We start from the raw sequence: 21,828 nt of genomic DNA, 5'->3' as shown, positions 1-21,828 counted from the left end.
GTTTAATGATTCTTTGTAAGGAATGACACCAATGTTGTTTGCAAGAAGGTTTTTGAATGTTGAATTAAGGCTTTCGATATGTTTTGGAAGATTTAATTATTGCAAATTTGAACATTTTGTTACACTTTATTGTTTGTTTTGTGTATCAATTTATATACCATGGCGACATACAAGAACTTTTCGGAATTTCATGTTTGTTTTCAGTTTTCACTAGTTAATTCAATTTTGTTTCACATATTTTTTTTGTTTTTGTTTTCCATTTCATAATGCTCATTGTATTTTCCTAAATTTGAATTTTCATACCAGTAACGAATTTCTATCTAAAATCGATCAATTACCAAAATCATATTTAACGAAACCAAACTAAAAATTTTATGTTTTTTTCCAAAAAATTGTCGCTCTGCTCGCTTCTTCATTCCCAACAACGATAATAAAATATATCGAACAACCAACCTTTCAGTTGAGGCTCTGCTTGCCAGGTGCTTGGATTCTTCCGGAATGAAAACTCCGGTACACTCCACAATGAGCCGAATTCAATTGTTATTTGTTGATCTTCCTTTTCTTTTGCTTTTTTGTTTTAGTGCTAAATAATTTAATCGCTTACAAATTACGAGGAATTTTCAAACAAGGGTGAGAATAATCATTGTTTCACTTCTTTAAACTAACCAGATCACATTATTGACATTTATAATGAAAAATTAGGGAGGATTTTTTTCGTACTGCGGTTTGCGTGTATGTAATATAGAGTCAACTATAGATATTCGTACTACTTGCTGCTATTAGCTGGAAGAACCGATTCTGATGACCTTGTACACTATAATAACACTAACGAGTAGGATAAGGAAATTAGGCCCTGTTTTCTTTTTCTGTTGAAACGCGAAATGATATGACAAAATGTGGTTGTACCTCTGTCCGCGGTTTTCACATCAGCGGTATAGTGTTTGGCGGTATGCTATTTTGGCGGTTTACCATTTGGCAAAAGGAACTAAAACGCGGCATGACAATTGGCGGTTTGGTCGATTTGGCGGTTTACCATTTGGCAAATGGTCTTGTTTGGCCGTTTTATATTTTGCGGTATGAGTCTTTCCGTGGTTTGTCTTTTTGGCGATATGCAACATTTCGCGGTAAGATATTTGCTCAGAAATATATACTGAGCAAATGTTGTACCCAAATCTTTTTTCTGGTTTCGAGACGTAATGCGTACACATACATCATTCTGGTTCGAACGCGCAGCGTGAGGAGGCGGCCTCTTGGTTTTGATCTACGTTTCTGAGACGGCTCCGTTTTTTCTAGGTCTGCTGAAAACCTAGGAAGGCCCCGTGTTTCTAGGTTTACCCAAAGCTAGGGACAATCCCCTAGCCCGGTCCGCAACGCGAAGCGTAAGGACCATACTTCACCGTAGTTCGAACGCGCAGCGTGAGGAGGCGGCCTCTTGGTTTTGATCTACGTTTCTGAGTCGGCCCCGTTTTTTCTAGGTTTACTGAAAACCTAGGAAGGCCCCGTGTTTCTAGGTTTACCCAAAGCTAGCGACAATCCCCTAGCCCGGTCCGCAACGCAAAGCGTAAGGACCATACTTCACCCTAGTTCGAACGCGCAGCGTGAGGAGGCGGCCTCTTAGTTTTGAACTACGTTTCTGAGTCGGCCCCGTTTTTTCTAGGTTTACTGAAAACCTAGGAAGGCCCCGTGTTTCTAGGTTTACCCAAAGCTAGGGACAATCCCCTAGCCTGGTCCGCAACGCGAAGCGTAAGGACCATACTTCACCCTAGTTCGAACGCGCAGCGTGAGGAGGCGGCCTCTTAGTTTTGAACTACGTTTCTGAGTCGGCCCCGTTTTTTCTAGGTTTACTGAAAACCTAGGAAGGCCCCGTGTTTCTAGGTTTACCCAAAGCTAGGGACAATCCTCGTAAGGAAATCCTCGTAATTATGATCCATGTATCCGGACTTTTGAACATTTGAAACAGACCGCGAAGTGACTCAGTTGCCAATTATCCATACCGCCAAATAGTCTTACTCGCAAATTGGGAGACCGCGTAATGTTACAAACCGCTGAAATGCAAACCGCCAAAAGGGCCATATGCCAAATGAGAAACCGCCAAGTGTTACGAACCGCCAAATGATAAACCGCCAAACAGGTTCATACGCGAAATGTCATACCGCCAAAACGAATACCGCGAAATGGTTTACCGCGAGCTGTGATACAATCCAAAATGTAGAATAATTTGAAAAAGTAAAACAAAACTCATGATTGGTAAATTCTAGAACTAAACTATTCGAGCGCGTTCATGTTTTAAAAACGATTTTTTTTACCGTAAAATTATAGCGTCAATTTGAAAGTAACGTTCGATTCGAAGCAAAAGCACCACTTCAAGTAGGTTCAAAACCCACTGTTTCTTTTTTTTCGTTCCATAATTTGCCTTTTTAACAATTTTTTTTTCACTAATAAATAGTAGTATACAACTAATAATCGATTGCGGTAAGCAATTATTGCAAATAAGCCGTTGGTAGAATTAAGGAAACAGGTTTTTCATCTTTTGATATAAATAAAACTTTTTCTTTATATTAATAATAAAACAATAAAACAAAAATCCGAGAAATCATCGCTTTTTCTAAAGTCCTTTCTTACTAACTACTATAATAGATTTCTGATCGTCTCTCTAATATTTGTATCATTTGTCTATCCTGTTTTGTTTTTGTAATGTTTTGCATATACCATCAAGTCGCCATTCACCGCCCAGACACCATTTACCGCCCAAAATCATCCTTTTGTGTGTATTTTAAAAAAACTGGGATGTTTTCACCAAAAAAAGATCTGTGTTCTGTGTCGGCATCATTGTTCGACCATTTCACTGAAAAAACATCACTTAATTATGCTAACTATAGCCAGAAATAAAATATTTGGGTTTTCGTTTCCGGTCAAATTATTGAAATCGACGCCTGTTAGCGAACTAAGCATTACTGTACTCCTAGGGCAGAAAGGGTTTTTGTTTACTAGATAGTACCTATTGGATCTAAAATCGACTCGAAACGATAGTTTTGTTTTCGTAGAATAGATTTGCATCAAAAAATTTTCGATTTTTTCAAAAGTTGTTGTTTTTTGAAGCGTTTAGTGACGGGCGGTAATTGGTGTATAAAAAAAAGTGTGGGTTCCTAATGACCGGTCAAGCACAATTTCTTTGTTTTTAACGCATGTATTGTGTCAAATTTGTAAATTGTAAGAAGCATTTAGTTTGATTATGTTAGAAAATGATGTTTTATCGCTGAAAGTAACCGGTTACTTGAGGTTGTTTGCCGGGAATCATCATTTTGTCAGTCAACGCACTTTGTTAAAATTTGTACTAAATTTGCGGAAAAAATTTCACAAAATGTATTATCTCAAGATCCAAAATATGGTTTTGACAGCTCGTTGTATGGAAAATACTAAAAAGAACAGTTTCCGTGTTGTTTAGATAGTTTTTGCTTAAGAAAACATTATCGATACCCGAAAAAGTCGAGTGGGCGGTAATAGGGCCAGTTGAACTCCCCAAAGTTTTGTTAATTATTTTGAAAAGCGTACATTTTTCGCATTCCACTAATTTTTTTATTGAAAGAAGAGCAGTTTTGGGATGTATTGGAAAAGAAAGCGAATAAAAATCTGCCGTCGTTTTTTTATTACACATGTTTGAAGTTGAAAAACCGCTTAACTGGGCGGTAGATGGTGACATGATGGTACATATTTCCAATAAAATATTAATCTTTTCCTGACCACAATTGGTCCGGTTGACTGGCTGGTTGATCCTAGCAGGGGTGGAGAACTAAATGAAATAATCGTTGACCACCCCAGCTAGCATAAACTAGTCACGAGCAGGAATTTCCACCTCCGTTAATAACCGAAAGCCTCTCCAAACCATCTTAGGATTGGGTCAAAACCTTCTAGGATTTGTGTCTAGATTTTCAAAACATTCCAAAACAAATACGTTCCAGTGAATTTCCCCTGTAATAGCATGTTCAAGGGATAGGATATTTTATTAAATCACCATGCTCAGCAAATGCCTTGATCAAGTGGTCCAAGGTTTTTGAATTTGTTCCTGTCGTGCTGAACGACCTTAACATTCTTTTTAGGAATTTAACCCAATAATTCAGCCCAACTGCTGGACCTGCAGACAGGGACCAAAATCAGAGTTCGCCAGGTTATTTCCATTGGTTAGGTAATGGTTCCAAACCTCATCTGAAATATGGTCGATATAGGAAAATTCTTTGCGCTAATTTGGAGGGGGCAAATTGGTTGTCAACGGAGTGGCTAGTTGTTCATCATACATCTTTTTAGTTACTTACTACATATTTTAAACTCTCCATCTGGTTTTGCTTTTGTGTGATACTGTGCTGTTTCTGGAAAGGCAAGAAGATAAAATTGTAACAGTTCTCTTTCGGCATCTTCGAACAGCAAAATTCCGAAGCAGGTTAGTAATCTGCTCATTTAGGTGGTTGTATTATGTTGAGCATGTAACACCTAGAAGTAAGAGATACATAAGCAATCGGATAGGTAGATTAAGTTAAAAATAACTCTTACCATATGCATCACCAGAATCTCTTTCGTCTTGAACGAAATCGGGCACAATTTGCACTTGAAAGGTTTGTCGTTGTCATGCTCGGCATAGATGTGTGCCTTCAGGTTGTTTAGATGTACGAAAGTCTTCGGGCAATTGTCACATTTGTAAATTTTAGGGCCACTCGAGTTGGCCTCACTTTCTTCGATCTGTTGCAGCAGCTGACGATGCATCGCAAGCCTGTCGATCCCTCCATTAGTAACCGGTTGCTGTGGGGCTGATGCCGTCGTTGTAATGGTCGAAACGTTCGGAACAGATGCGGCGGCCGCAGTCGCTGTGGCTGTTGTCGTTATAACTGTGGCCGTTGTCGTTATAGCACTGGGAACCAATGAATTGGAACTCACAACCAGCTTCCCTCCTCCGCTTGTGGTTGCAATAATAGCGTGAGCTTTGTTGTTATTGGTGTTATTAGCAATTGGAGCCACTTCCTCCTCTACGACCATCATTTCTTGCTCAGCGCTCAAAACAGTAGCTCGTTTGGCTGCGGGACTATCAGTGACACTAGGTTTCTGGATCTTAGTTTCGTCTATCATTACCTCGAAGTCACAGGTATCAGAAACAGAAGATCTAGTACTTACAGATGCCGGTGCAACTGGCTGATGTATTGAAGGAGATTTGTTCACATGCTGCTGCTGTTGGTGTAAGGGTAGGTTGCGTTGTTCTACAGCTTGAGCTATGACTGTCGTAGCCGGAGCGGCCGCGGATACTGTGGTTACAACCGATGTGGCATTACTTGATCCGTTTATATTATGCTGGCTGTTCCGGTGGGACTTGAAATCTAAATAGGAAGTGAAGGTTTCTACGCATCGGTCACATTTGTACACGCCATTCTCCGAATGCATTTCAATGACATGGTTCTCCAGCCGGGTCGGTAAACTGTAAGTGCGGAAACAAATGTCACACTCATAACGTTGCGATGAGTGAGCTTTCAAGAAGTGCTGCTGACATTTGCGTTGCTTCGTAAATGTTTTCGAGCATTTTCCACAACGATACAAAACCTTTGCGTGGTTCTTCATATGCCTCTCATAGTTGTACTCATACTTAAAACTGGTTTTGCAATGTTTGCATACATATGGTCTATCATGTACGCCCCTAGGAGTTATGACCGTCCCAACTGGAGTACCACTTTCATCCACATACATTTCTTCTTCTGGCATTTCTTCATCGATAGTTGTGCATTCAATCTCTGTCTGGTTTTCGTATCCTTGTGGCACATAATTGGCAGCGTTAACATAACCCTCCGTTGTCGTGTGAATAGCATATGTATCGGTTCCATCTGTGTAGTAAATCTCATGCCCTTCGCCCGAAGGAACTCCTTCAGCTTCTCCGTAACCACTAATGTGAATCTGCTGCTGCTGGTTAGCACTAGATACTGTTCGTACATCTCCGGCTTCAATATATTCGGTCATTGTGCCATCGGCTGCCACATACTGTATAGTTTGCTGTTCGACAACCTGATCAGGTTGCTGGACCACCTCCTCGGTAGTTTCCTCTTCCTGATATTCCTCGACTTCGGCGGCCGATTCATCTATAGCCAATGTAATATCGTCCCCGTCATCAATGTACTCTTCGGTCATTTTTTCTTCAGCAATTATCTGCGCTTGTTGCTGCGCCGGTTGATGATGGTGTTGTTGCTGCTGCTGCTGTTGCTGATGCTGCTGTTGAAGTTGCTGAGCTTGTTGTTGCTCGGCAGCTTTAATCTCATAGTACTTTATTCTTAATATTTCATCGTTTTCGATGCACTGTCGCCGGAAAATATGATACTCTTCCAATTTGCCGCGGCACCCGTTGCAAATCGATGATGGAAAATCCGTTGCGTATTGTACCTGTTGGTAGAAAGAACGTTAATTTTTTTTCCTCATAACTTATAACGGCGCTATATTACGAAGGTGTTTGCTCAGTAAGCTTAACTTTCATGCGGACTTAGATGTATGTAGGTACATAAATTTTTTTCCAACCTTGAAGTCTGTGGGAGTTTATTTTCATAGAACTCATTTGGTTTCTCAAATCTCTCTGTTTTTTCAGTTTCAGTGGAATGAAACTAACTACCTAACAACTTTGTTATGTAAGCTTCGCGTCGTATTGACCCGAATGGCGTAGGAACAAAAAGTTCGAATAGAAATAAGTCCAAGGACGAATATTTTCAATTTCCTTGAGTACCCGACTTTAATGCCCAATCTGATAGTATATTGAGACCATAACGAGGTGTCAACAGCAACTTGAGAGCATTGATTGCTGTTTATTTTTCTGTGATAGCAAAATAAGGCATCCTTATTGTTTCAAAACTTTGAAATTTAGTCAACAGCAAGCTGCTGGAACAATTTCATGGGTAGATATTTATTTGATGGCAAAACTAGGTATCAATAAGCATTCTTTTTTTTTCTAAAATACGAAACTGAAACCAAAACGATAACATTATATCATCAAATTTATTTGAAATTTGGTCAACAGTAAGCTGTTGGAAGAATTTCATGTGTAGGGGAAAGTCGGGTAAGACGAACACAGCGGGTAAAACGGACACTTTCAATATTTCGAAAATTACTATGTTTGGCACAAATCTAATGATGGGAATATTTTCGTCTAAGTGTATCAACACTTTCGAGACTTTCTGTTTATTTGTATTAAGTAAGGTCCCATAGTAGTAAACAAAACAAACAAAAACTTTGAGGATCCATTATCCAATGTAATTTTCTTTCCTCATAAAACAGTTCAGTTTTCAAAGGTAGAGTGCTTATTAGAATTTTTTTTAACCATCTGGAGAAAAATCAGCGAATATCGGTCAAAGAGCTTGAGCAACAAAAGTTTTGGAAAAAAGTTGCTAAGGCAGATAAGACGGACACCTCAAGGTCGGGTAAAACGAACACATAAGTTTTCTCCAGATATTTTATTTTTTTCATCGGTGTGATCCTCTATACGCCTTCAATAGACCTTGACAAGAGCAATTGTCGGTCGAAAAGCACTCACCAACTCAAACAGGCCATAATAACTGTGAAAACATGATCTCCGGTGAAAAAAGCGCCTATAAAATACAGAATCCCGGAAACCACACTTTTAGTTTCTGGACCATTCACAGCAATTTTTGCGGCAAAATGTACTTTTCTAAGCATATACGACAAATGAGCCCGATATAAACTTGGAATTTATCCATTTCTTTGAAAAAAAAAACCTACAAATTTTCAAGAAAGTTCATCCTACACCCAAATCGATTTTTTTCAAAGCCACTAACACAGTTGAAGAAGACTCAAATTAAATTTAAAATTCTACAAATCTACAAAATTCTACAAACTATTGATATTAGAAACCATGTGCTTGTTTCTGTTGACGAAAGGCTTAAAGAATAGACTCGAGGTTAAGTTTGGCTTAATTTAAAAAAATATATTACAGATACAGATAAACAGAGAAAATTATGACATAACAATTGGAAGATCCTCATAAAAAAGTGACAACACATTGATACAAGATTGAAAATAGCTTAACAACAGTATGTTGACCGAATATTGACAAAAGACTTACAGGAGCTTAGTAAAAAAATTAACCAAAGATTCAAAGTTAACAAACAAAAAAGCACAGAAGTTTCACTAGAATAAACTTCTACGTAGATTATTTTTTAAATTCAAAACTTAGAAAAGAATTTAGCAAATGTTCGTTAAGGTGAATGTAAGTCAATGAAACATTAAGCAGAATTTAAAAACAAATTATTAAAAATTTTAAAACGTTTTATGAAGTTTGACAAAAGCGCTTTTCACAGGTTTACCTCACATTCAATTCAACCAAAAACATTGATAGCATAGCAAATGTTACCTGCCATGCCATTTTGTAAGTTATGCCATGCCAGTTGTAAAGTTATTATTGAAAAATGTGACTTTAGTGACCAAATTTCAAAATAAGTAACATCTGAGTGACCAGTCTGAAAAAGTGACAAAGTTACTAAAAAGTGACCAACTTCTAGCCCTGGTTTTCCGAAATCTATAAACTGAAAAAAAGGGTGCGTGCAATTTAAAACTAAAATAGTCATGAAGACAAGTTTACGGAAAAAAAAAACAATTATATAAGGAGTTATAGCCATTGGAAGTTAAAAAATGTCATTTGACCCCCTTCGGTACTAAACGTACCACGTGTTAAGCACAATTGTATTATTTATTTTAGAAATTTTTCAAAGAAGAGATTATTGATTCAGTTTTTATTAACCACATCTTCGCACATTCTTTTGAGAATCGCTGAGGTGATTGCTCAGCCCTATCCGCCGCGCGATAGCGTAAAATTTCAAACGCGCAGCTTGAGGAAGCTCGTATTTTTTATTTCTCTACAATGTGTTGATTTTTTTTTAACAAGTAAGGTATTCCGACCTCACACTGTGCATTCGATCTTTTATAAAATACAGTGAGACAACTCAGTACTTTTTTATATGAAATCAATTCGAATCAAGCAAACAACTAGTATTATTCTTTGGAATCTTGGCTATCAGGTTGAACTGAAAAAATCAAGAATAGCTCAAAAAACCTTCCCAAGACTTCCGTACACTTCCTACGGTGCTCGCTACTACAGCTTATAGGATTATAGGATTTTCTTCACCAACGCCAAGACTTTTACAACTGAGCATCTTCACTACCATAAATTGCGCAAGTAAGGTCAGCAGAAGAATTCAACAGCAAACATTATTTTTCTCCAAAATTTTCCGGCTTTTTTCATAAAAAAGACCGACCCTGGGTCTCCGTAAGGACCCCTGCGCTGTTTTGAGTGTAACTTCAAGACCAACACTTCTAACCACTCAGCACCGGAACCTTCGTGGCGTACTGAACGAAGGACTTTGACCCAGATGAATTCACAGCTTCAACAGGCTTGGAAATCCATGGAATGGAATGGAAGCCGCTCAGCTTAACTATGCGATACCGAAGATGACCCAAAAATGGCATTGAATAGGGAATGACATTTACGGAAAAAGTGCCAGCGGAATCGTCCAAGGCATTCGCAACAGATTGAAGAAATGTATTGAAGTCGTGGAAGGGAATCTTGAAGTTTTTTTGTTTGATGTTGTTTTCAAGGTTTCATAGAATGTTACTAGTTGTTCAGGTGGTTCGATTTGACTTAATTACTAAGCAGGGCTACGATTTTAAAGCATTTAAAAAAATACGAGAACTTTATTGTCACTGTATTGTTCCTCCCTCTATTGTTGGACGGTGCTACTAACGGGTGGCAACTAAAATTTTGGATTATTTTTCGAGGCCGAGCAAAACGAGCTCAGAAAAAATGAGAGCGTGTATCTGTGAGCTTTATTCTTCTCCTCTTTTCGCCAGTATTTTTTGTTTTGAAATGTTTGCCCAGTTTTGCTCAAAACTGGCGACCGCGTTGTACAGTTCTACGAACTGCACAATAATCTCGACAAAAAGTATCCAGCGCAACATTTTAAAATTTAAAATGTGACGGTTTCCACTGTTTACCATATTCTAAAATCCCCAACAACTACTCGCAAGCCAGGTAGTTGCTGGCAGACCAGCGATAATTATGGACGCAAAAGGACTTCGTTCTCTTTCTGGTGCCTTCAACAACAAGAATTCACTGAGTCAGTGGGATGCCGCCAAAAAGTACAATTGTTCTCACCAGTACATTGGCAAGACATTGAAAAAAGTTATAATTAAATGCCTAAAGAAGACAAAAGCCCCAGAATACACTGAGGATCAGATTTCGACTCTTAAATCGCAATGCCGCTGGATGATTATTCTGGGAAATATTTTGTTTTGGACGACGAAAGTTACTTCCCTTTTTCGAAGACGCACATCCCCGGAAACGATCGATACTATTCCAAGGATAGTTCTACTACATCTCCTAACATTAAATACAAGTTCAAACATTGAACAGAAAGTGATTCTGTATATCGCCATTTCCAAGAGAGGTATTTCTAAGCCATGGTTCAAGCCGTCTGGTATGGGGCTATCAATAAATTTTCTTCAATCGTTCATTCTGGACGTTTGAAAAAAAAAAATTTGATTCCGTTTCTACACAAACATCATGCAGGTGGGAAATACGTGTTTTGGACGGTTAAAGCATCATCGCATTGTGCCAAAAAAAACACAATCCGTCTTGAATACCCATTCGATCCCATTTGTACCAAAAAACCATAATCCGACTAATCTGCCTGAGTGTCGCCAAATGGAAATTTTTTTCGGAATTTTTAGCCTGGCGTACAAAAATAATTGAATAGCCAAGAACGGGTAGAATGTATTAACAAAGTTGAACAGAAGGCCATACAACGCTCCTGTTCCGACATCAAACGGAAGCTTTGGCGAACAGCCGATTATGGGCCGTTTTCAACTGTTCACTAATATTTATTTTGACAACCAACCTAACAATAAAAAGTGTTAAAAAAGTGATCTAGACTTAAGCAAACAATTGTAAAAAACAAAACGAGTTTGGCTCCTTAAAGCCTAAAGGTATGAGCCGTTTCAAATAAACGAATTACAAAAAAAAAAAAAACCAACCTAACAATTTACCTTTAATTCCAATAAATAAAGAGAAATTCCAAAATTTTAATTGACACCCGTTAGAACCTAGGAAACCTAGGAGGCCCCAATAGACCTACACTAATGTGATCAGCTCGCCGTTTCCGACGGCGGATCGGCGGCCACCTCTAATTGAGAAGCCTTAATCTTTAGGTAATCTCGATGTAACCATTTATGGCATTTACTCCAAATGTTCAAATGTTACCTGTATCGTTGTGAGTTCCAGTATCTTTTGAACCAGCGGTTCGTCCGGCGTGTCCTTTGCGTAATAAACCGGTAGCAAACGGGAGCTTGGGGTCCCTTCGGCCAGACACAGCCTGCACATGTTCATATTGAGTCCTACTTTGACGGTTACGGTTGGACCCGGAACCGGAACTGGAGCCATGGCCGGGCTTACTGCGGCGGCCGCCACCGTAGCGCTCCTACTGCCATTGGCCGTGTTGCCACCGGGAGCTCTGCGGCGGCTGTGTAGCTGTCCAGCAGCTACTGTAACGACCCCACTTCTCCTGCTCCTGGAAAAGAAAACAAAAACAAGCGTATAAGCAAGCATACACACGGTTATCTCGAACCTGTTCAACAGACGTGATGATGTGTGGTGTGTAAAATTAAAATAATTCGCGCGCGTGTGTGCAGCGCGGTTTTTCTCATGTGGGGATACCTTTCCCCACTACCTACGTAGTGGAAAACCTTACTGATACTTATGCATTAGAAACTGTCTCATACGATGGCCCCCTTTTTTTTGCTGTAAGGAAACCTAATTGATAGTATTGGACTGACGTTGAACTATCCGAATGGATCAGTATGGGTTTCACTAAATAACAGAGATTTGATACTGACGTGAGAAGTAAAAACAGCCTTGTATTCGCTAAGCGAAAATTCGATTCAGCGTTATTGAACTTTCAGATTGATGAACCATTTTTATTGCTTTGATTTTTTAAGTCAAATAACATCAAATCAAAATCTGAAAAATATTTAGAATTGGCAAATGATCAAAAAACAACTGTATTTCAAATTAATCAGTTGAATTAATTTCTTGTCCTGGAAGCATACATAACAGCTTTTACTTATTTTTTCATCCGAAAGTGCTATACAATACAACAGTAATAAGCATCACAGCAAAGTGAGTGCATCACCCTATCCGATGTGTGTAACAAACAGCATAGCATAGCACGATCAGAGACGGAAGAAAGATTGATTCCTCCGTTCGCTGATGTTGGCTGGCTGGCTGGCTGACTGACTGGTATGTGTGTTTATTTATATACCTACATAAATACATAAGAAAACGAACAGGCCACCATACAGTGATGGAACGCTCTGCCTAGTCATACAAAGCATTAATAAAAACTTGCGCAACGATGTTCTGTAACAGCTTACCAGGGCTGCCGAATTTCGTTCATCCTATCTTGGGTTTTGGGTACTCTTATTAGTGAAGAATTAATCTAAAATTGATGATTGAGACTGAACATCTTCAAATTATCATTATGCTGAATATATGTTCAATGTTCACTCCAGACGAAATAAGCCGTTCACGTCGCTGAATGCAGGGTAAATATGACCACTTTGGCTAATGGCCCTTCCTAGTAAGTATTTAAAGTTCACATTTAGCTGAGTAAAGGTTACCCAGCGAAAAGAAAACGACATGTCCTCCTTTGGACCCAGTTCCTATCCTTGTACGAAACATTGAAAGTTCAAAACAAGTGGTTCATGGGCCTAGAGTCCTAATTTTGTTTCTACATCATCTTCAACTGCGGAAAAAACAACACGACTCCGAGTTTATCCTAAAAATTCAACCTCTTTTGGGCCTTGGGTGGTTTCTATCCGGCCTAAAACTAACGAAAAAAAACAAAACTTAGTGCAGATCACTAAAGATCTGGCGAGGTAGCCCTTTTTTACCAGCGTTAGAAAGGTAAGATCGACCGAATTGCGCGTTGTTGTGGCCGACCGGGAGGTTGTAACGGGATTCTTGCGAGTAATTTTTTCAACTTAGAGTATCAGCTCTATATCCCGTCTCGAGGCGTGGAGATCGAGGGTGTGGTTACCGAATCGAGTTTGGAGACCGACTTTGGTCGATATCTTGGATTATCGCCAACTCAGAACTGCCACCGACGTTGATGGAATTAAAATGTATACTCCTTCAGACTAGATTCGTGTGACCTTCGTGGGAACTGCCCTCCCTAACTACGTCTTGATTGACAGAATTTTAAGGCTTCCAGTACGCCTTTATGTGCCTAGCCCCATGGAGTGCAAGAACTGCATCATGTTAGGGAACACTGCTTTACATTGCTGCAATAAGCAGCGATGCCCACGTTGTGGGGAGAATCATGGGAAAGGAGCGTGCTCAGCAATATAACAGAAATGTGTCTATTGGACTGTCCCAAATTTGTATGGAAAATTCCAAGCTTGTGAAATGTTATGCCCTGAAGGCTAAAATTGATCCTAGGCCTAGTACAAGGTCTCATGCCAGATTTGTGCCAGATCGGATCACGGGAAGGGGTCGCTCAACGAGCCTGAAGTTTGTATGGGATTTTGAGACATTTTGTTCGGCGAGGAACATGAAAATCCAGTTTTTCATGAATAACTTTGGTCCCCTTCGATGAAAAAGTTATTAGACTTCAAAAATGGGGTAACTTTTTTCAGGGTGACATTCATCACTGTTAATACTGCGTCAAAATGTTCGAAGCAGTGTCTCTCGTTAATAGTGCTGAATATCACCCTGATAAAAGTTACCACATTTTTGAAGTCTAATAACTTGTTTATCATAAGTCGAATTGAAATGCAATCCTGGGATGAAACATTGGTCATAGTTTAGGCTCTAAGAAAAACCGTTTTCGAAAAAAATCGGCAGCACCAAAGTTATTCATGAAAAACTGGATTTTCATGTTCCTCACGAACAAAATGTCTCAAATTCCCATACAAATTTCATGCTTGTTGAGTGACCCCTTCCCGTGATCCGATCTGGCCTAAAATTGGCATGAGATCTTGTACTAGGCCTACGATCAATTTAAGCCTGCAGCGCATCACTTTTTCAAAAGTCGGGTCATTTGGGGCACTCTAGTGTCTATTGTGGGGGCTTACCCCATGATACGGATGAATAAAAAACGGAAAATAAGATTATGAGAGTTGTGACACGTTGCAACCGGTATACGCCTAGTGCTCTTATGCTTGACATGCTTAAATGGCTGTCTGTGAAACAACGAATTGCTTATAATAGCCTAATGTTTGTCCATAAAATGAAAATTGGAATGTTACCTTCATATTTGGCTCGAGATCTACAGTTTGGAAACGATATTCACAGTTACAATACGAGAAGGGCATGTGATTTTAGACTTCCATTTGCTAAGAAAGAAATGACGAAACGATCTATATTCTACAACGGATTGAAGATGTATAACAGCTTGCCGCAAGACATCAAAGATAATTTAAATATAAAAAGCTTCAAAAGAATGGCAATACTATATGTGAAGACAAATTTTTAAGATATGCAAGAATCCCAAATGGGATCTTAATAATGTGAGGGAAATATGATATCAGACATATAATCTGTACAGTGATGGACATACGCGGGAGTTGATAAGACGAACAAGTAGTACAGAAAATGACAAAGAAATGTGTAAACAAATATCCAAAGGATAAATTGTCCCTCCCACTTCAAATGATGCGTATGGGGTGGAGGGAGGACCCAAATGGGCCTCATGGGACCATCACAAAAAAAAAAAAAAAAAAAAATATCTCCTCATGCGAGGCGACGAACGTGTTAAAAGAACATTCCAAATGTTCTTATGACCCAATCTTGTGTTGTCAGTCAGTCTCTGTGTTGTCAGTTGATGAGGGCACAGATACGGCAGATGAAATCCAACCAGTTTTCTCTGTGGGAACCTATCGGATGCGAACAAAAGCGCCTTCCCCTTGAATTCCTACAAAATCCCTACGGTTACCTCTTTAATCAGGGTTGAAAAAAAATCTTCCGATGCAGAAGAAGAAAGTTTCTCCAAGTTTTCGCGGAAACTACAGAATAAACCAACCAACGCGAGTTCGCACATTTTGAACGAAATTTTCTCGTGTTTTAACGTATCGGAAACCATCAGAGGCATTGTTTTTGCAATGCTCCCTGTAGTAAAGACATTTTTAATGCAGTTAATGCATACTTGGCCTCTTCATTCAGTTTTTGTCTCTCTCGTTGGCTAATTTAAGACGAGAGGTCGGTGATATCACTGTTCTACAGTGAAATTGTCATAGTCTTATTCCAAAATTGGATACATTGAACTATTTACTTTGTAAACGATATTTTCGTGTCAGAAACTTGGCTTACTTCTCAATCTAATATCTCATTTCACGATTTTAATATTATCCGTCTCGATCGTGACGATTCTTTTGAAGGGGTGCTCTTGTAGATAAATAAGTGTCACTCTTTTTATAGAATTCTCTTTCCGGAATTCAGACGGGATGGAAGCTGTTGCTTGTCATACAACTATAAGAATTAAGGACTTATGTATTGTCAGTTTGTACTGGCCTCAGAGCGTTGGAGAATTGGAAGTCACCTAGAAGATCAGTGCTCCCTGAGCCAAGGTTGATCCTGGGTGACTTCAATTCACATGGAACAGTCTGGGAAGAAAAAGTTAACGATAGTCGTTCTACTCGCATCTATGAGAGCGACATTTTCAATTTAACAGTTTTGAACACCGGTGAATAAACACGGGTACCCAAAACTCCTGCAAGACCAAGTGCTATTGACCTCTCACTTTGCTCATATTCAGTATCATTTAATTGCCAGTGGAAGATGGTACATGATCCTAATAACCACTTACCTATAGAAATTAAAATCGCAAATGGGATAAACTCTTCAAACACAATAAATATGACATAGGCCTTACAAGACACATCGACTGAAAAAAGTACTCGGACGCAATACTTACAGCCGTCTACCCTATGCATGTTTTACGTCCTTTGGAGGAGTACCTCTTTCATTCTTGTTTGATACATAAAAGTGCAGTTTGCGCTCAAACCAAACCCATTCCAGATTCACCGGTGCCAATTCATGGTGGGACCCACAATATTCCAAGCTTTATAAGGACAAACCTACATACAGCTTTGAAAGATTTTCGATAACATGGGTATTATTTTTATATTTTTTAAATATATTTTTTATGTCTCCCTTGAAAATTAGTTAAAAAATTTATCAAGTGGATAAAAAAAGGCGTATTTGAGGAATTTTGGAGGTGGTTTATCACGGGAAACGTCATTGAGTACCTTGTGGAAATGGCACGAAGCATGCGTAATCGATCATCTACGAATGAAAGTGAGGAAAATTCACATATATAAAGTCTATCCAGATTCTACACCTGTGCAAAAAATAATCCGGAATGTGCCTTCTGATAGGTGTGGCTTTTCGATGGTCGAATCCTCACTTGCGCTCCTCTCTTGCAACAATTCAGCTCCGGGAATTGATAAAATTAAATTTTACTTGTTCAAAAACCTTCCGGATGGCACAAACCAAATAACCCATTCTCCTTTGTATTTTTTCATCAAAGTTCCTCGGAAAGACTGAACAGTGTTATGAGAAATGAAAGTATCAAAAAAATATAAATTTTCAACTGTATAACATGCTCCTTGAGAAGTTACGTTGGTTTTTTAATTGGGGTTTGGTCTTAAAACTCATTATAAGTGTATGAAAAGTTGTTTATAGAGCTTCCAGTAGGTAACGTCCGTATGCAAAATATTTGAAAAATCGACAGAAGGGGTCGCGAATTTGAAATTTTAAAAAGCTTACTTAGTAGGGTAATCCAAAAAAGTAGTACATATGTTCCAGAATCAAAACCTTGAGGTTTGAATGGTTTGTTGAGCTGCCCATGTTCAGCTCAGTTTGTGTGAAATTTGACATGATTTGTTTTGGCTTAACTGCAAAATCCACTCATTTTAAATAATTCGAGCTCACATAGGAGCTTTTACCACAGAGAATGCTTTTTCTATAGACACATAACACATGACGTATACAGGGCACGACACATAACGTTTTTTCTTAACGGAAAAAGGATAGAAAATTTAATGGTAGAAGAGAGATAAATATGTCAATCTGAAGGGTGTAGTTCTAAATTGAACGGGAGAATGGGGCTTTTCGATGTCAGGGTGGCCAGCGAATCGGGAAAACCGGGATAACCGGGAAAAACCGGGAATTAAAAATTGCACCGGGAAAACCGGGAAATAACCGGGAATTTGAAATCAAAACCGGGAAAAACTGTCACTAAAAAAACATTTTTCTTCTTAATCTACTTACATACTTAATAAGAAAGTTCATCAAAAGAATTTTTTTCAGAAGATACAAATTGGTTAATTTTTTTCTGTTATGATTCAACAAGAGATTAAGTTGCATGTTTTTGTGCCCCAATTGAGTTTTCTTTAAATATTAGAAATAACCAGCCATAAGAGTCCGAATTTAAAAAACCTACTTCAAATAATTAAATTAAAAATAGACTTTTATTGAAAATTCAAATATGCGATTCAGAAATAATATTCATATGTGATTTGTCGACTTTCAATGAATTATTGGCATACTTTTTTGATCAGCAGTTTAACAAAAACGACTATTACTTATGATTCCAAGGATCGATCAAGGATTGAAAAGTTGGAATGATAAATAAAAAGTCGTTGTTGCTATTTACTAGACTGTTCGCCGAAAAAGTATCACACAGAATTTATGTTCAAAATTTTAATAAGAGTTTCAGAATCTGAATTTATTTTGAGAATTTCTGTGGAAAAGATAAACTTTTGAAAAACAAATCAATTTATGCAACTAAAATTAACCTTGATTTTTAAGTTGGATACATAGAGTAGAAATTAAAAATTCAAATTCTTTTTTTTCAAATTACATCGGATTTTTTAAACCTAAATTCGAAATTTCTCAATCACTTCTATTTTAAGTAACATGTCGTTTGGAAGCTCTAAACCTCATCAGTTCTGATAAAATTTGATATTGATAATTGATGAGCTAATAAATCTACACCCAAAATAATTTTGAAATTAATTTTACGGTATTTTTCACGTAAACTAAGCTTTTGTGGCATCACATCGATTCTATGGTATCGGGTAGTACCTTCTTATGTATATGAGGCCTTAAGACTCGCAATAATGTTAGATTTTGAGTTAACACCGTCAATCTTTAATTCATAATTCAAACTATATTTTGTGTTTTTTTCAGATTTCAAGAATTTTATTTTTATTTGTAAACATTCGAAAAAAAAAAAGGTTTTTTTTAAATATACGGAAAATAACCAAACACCACATCTTAAAACCGTGTTTTCTCGAAATTATACCCCTTTTGATCAACAGGCCTTACGATTTCTATAAACTTATGTTGCCCTCGAGGATTCAGATGTTTCCTATACGTTCTAGATCTCATAAAACAATGCCTTACTTTTGGCATAAAATTCTTTTAAACGTCTACGAAATTTCCGTGTTTTAAAGAATCGATACAATTCAAGATTTTCATTGAAATTGATATGGCAGAACATCTAAAATTTTGAAATCCTTTGAATGTTGTTCAGTTTTTCTAAAAAAAGGTAAATACACATTTTTAGAAAAAAATTGTATTTTCAAAGGTCAACAAAATCTCAACCATTACGGCCCCTTCCCTACTAACCTAGTGAAACGAATACACTCGGCACATTGAAACTTTGTAGAAGTAAAAGGCCTTTAATAAACTAGTTTTAAATAAAAAAAAAAAAAAAAAAATCTCAACCAACTCTTTAGTTGAAAAAAGTTTATTGCTTAGAATCAGAACCTCAAATAGAAAACAGTTCTTAAATCATGACTTTTCAAAAAGGGTAAATTTTGTAAACCTGTTTTAGCAATTGAATTTAGAATAAAATTTTGAAATTTAAATACGATTCATTTTCTTTCATCTTAAAAAATTGTAAAATGTCTTTTCTACGGTATAGAAAGTCTTTATCTGGGTATGTAGAAACCGAAAAAAAATTTAAATCTTGATCAGGAAAACCGGGAAAAAACCGGGAATTTGATTATGGACATCCGCTGGCCACCCTGCGATGTTGATATGGCATTAAGATCGATAGATTATTTCTTTTTTCTATATAAATATTTTTAAACGGTCTTTTATTGAAATGTGTGAATGTTTCAGAAAACTAAACTTGTTCATGTACAAAAACCTGAATTTTGCAGTTTTGCTAAAACAAAAGATGTTAAGTTGCCATACAAACTTGAGCGTCGCTAAGGCAAAGGCCGTTTGTCATTCTTGATGTCCTATTTTTAGACCATCCTATTACTCAATCTTTAAAGGTATGAGCCGTTTCAAATGAAGAACAGAGACGAACCAGCCAAAGGATGAAAGTCTCTTAAAATAAAAAAAAAATAAGAATTTACAAAAAAAATATATTACTCAATCTTTCAAAAGATTGTTATATCAGCAGCTTCTTAATTACTGAACTGAAGCTGAAGCAAGCTGAAAAAAGTTGTTTGATCCTTTGCAACAAGAAATATAATCATGAATTATTTACATTCATTTCTTTTGCTTTGGTATTCCTCTTGATTTTTAAGAAGTGCCAAATCATCCAAATCTTTGCCGCTTTCAATTCTTCCACAAATATTTTTTTGTATTAATCTATTATAAGAGAAATGAGATGGAACAAAAGTAGATGGTTCAAAAAAGAGTTCGGTAATGAGTAATGAGGAAACAATTAATTGTTTTTTTTTTATTTTTTTTTTCGGGATTTCAAGCGTCTACGGCTTATCCATCCCCTAAGATGAATTGTCAACCCAAACATTAAGTTTTAATTAAATAAATTTAAAAAAAAATCTACTGAATTAGGTAATACAAAAAAAATTAAATTATGGTGGTATGAACTCAATTATTTTTTTAAATACATTGTTAAGGATAATCAAGAAGTATTCAAGTGCCATTCATTCATGTACATATTAGAAGTTAAAGTTGTGACTCAATTTGGAGTAATGACTGGTTTTTTCTCGCTCGGAATTGTTATAAATTCAATGGCAACAATGTAATCGCGTACCCCCATTCAAGATCTGAGTGTGTTGATGTGGCCCCAACCAATATGCAAGCATCAGCACAGCACAGCGCTCGACGAAGAAAACGCAACCATTGAGAGTTTTCCCCCCACAAATCGTGTCGCCGTTTTTGTACAATACACGTAAAACTAGAAACAGCCCCACACACAGATCCGTTCGCTTTTGCTGTGCTGTGCTGTGGCCAAGTGGAAACCAACCCGAGTTCATACGCTGTTACCTACGCTACTTTGCGTGTGCTTGCTTGGCTCTGCCTTATGATTATTGCACTCGAAAATATGTTCACGACATTCACATCGTTCGCGCTTCTACAAGCTTATAGTAAGGCGAACGAAGTTGAAAAAAAAAACCAACCCAAAGTGAGAGTAGTAGATAGACTAACATAAGGCAAAAGCTAAAAAAGATCGAAAACGGTGAGGCACAGCCAGCGCAAAAAAAACTTATGAATTCCTTCTCTTCCTTCTTTTATACATTATCTGCTGTTGGTTTTATTAGCCTCTTACGCCTATACTGAGATCCATTTTTTTGCAAATTGAAAAGGGAATCCATATTTTACACCAAGCCTGTGCTGCTGGCAAAATTATGTTGGAAAATATTCAGCAAAAAGGACACCTCAGTTTGATGACTTCTGGCTGGCTGACAAATATCCTTCAGGAAGTTTGGTTGACGAGAGAAAAAAGGAAATGAAAGTTCAATACTCACCGGGTAGGGTCCACTTTCACGCCACCGTGGTCCACTTCCATTGGGACGATGGTCGGTCCAGTAGTTAGATCCGTTCCCCAAATTGGAGCAAATTTGCACTTTTGCCAGCGGTTCTCAAACCGAACGTTTTACGCGAGGATAAGATTTCTAGGTGATAGATATTGGCAAGAGAGTATGACTCTCGCACCTCTGCTCATGGAATTGGTCACTTCAATTGCTACTAGTTACTAGAACACAATCCGTGCTAGCTGGCCCTAGTCTTTAGCGCGAATGTAGAATTCAATTCTGTCACTACTGGGGAAATTGTGACTATACAAATCAGTTCAAATTTGCTGCCTTTGCTGCTGCTAATGATGGTACACTGTGTGGTGTATCCCCATCGTTCATCGTCGTTCCGTTCGTCGCGTAACAGCTCCACACTACTACTAATCGTGATGGGTGATGAGATGATGGGGACGACCGAAATTCGTCCAATCCAATTCAACTCATCCATCCACACAGTTGTAGATAGCCTGTAGCCCATGTAGCCTGGCTCTGTAGACGACGAACGTCGTCGAATGTGCAGACATTTGGGGTGCCTGTGCGCTTGTGTGCGAATGGAGCCTGTTGGATACCCATCCATATAACAACCGATGCGATGCCGTGCCATTACCGTTGTTGGTCTGATGTGGCTACCTACATCTAAACGTTTGCATCAATTTCACACACAACTCCGTTCCCCCCGTTTGGCTGTATTGGCAAGATGGGTCAGAAATATGCATTCGTTCGGCTCCACACCACCCACCAGCTATGATGGGAGGGAGCTCGCATATCACCTATACTAGACCACCCCTAATACGATACAGACGGGTGGACTGAAATGCACTTTTTTCGCTGGCTTGTGGTAAAAGGACGGCGATTCGATAAGATTCGCACAAGCACAACCAAGTACGGATGCGGCTTGGTGTGAAGAAATTCACACCCACCACGTCAACATGTACGAAATATTTGCGTGCGGGACTGCTACTGCTGCTG

The 21,828-nt window shown here is 38.2% G+C and overlaps 1 protein-coding gene across 1 annotated transcript; it reads right to left on the bottom strand.

The window, feature by feature from the left end:
- Window positions 1–106: 106 nt before the first annotated feature.
- On the bottom strand, window positions 107–21,252 carry LOC129760469 (zinc finger protein 236-like). The gene is made up of 4 exons (XM_055758112.1): window positions 20,815–21,252; window positions 11,285–11,591; window positions 4,546–6,408; window positions 107–4,485 (listed from the first exon to the last, which is right to left on the bottom strand). Exons 1-4 carry the CDS (start codon window positions 20,853–20,855, stop codon window positions 4,453–4,455), a joined length of 2,244 nt encoding a protein of 747 aa, XP_055614087.1. The 5' UTR covers window positions 20,856–21,252; the 3' UTR covers window positions 107–4,452.
- Between the last annotated feature and the right edge of the window lie 576 nt (window positions 21,253–21,828).

The sequence above is a fragment of the Uranotaenia lowii genome, unplaced genomic scaffold, assembly GCF_029784155.1.
Source record: "Uranotaenia lowii strain MFRU-FL unplaced genomic scaffold, ASM2978415v1 HiC_scaffold_62, whole genome shotgun sequence".
Taxonomy (NCBI): Eukaryota; Metazoa; Arthropoda; class Insecta; order Diptera; family Culicidae; genus Uranotaenia; species Uranotaenia lowii.
Note: the sequence above shows the minus strand (reverse complement) of the source record. Positions and strands in the feature narration are given on the sequence as shown.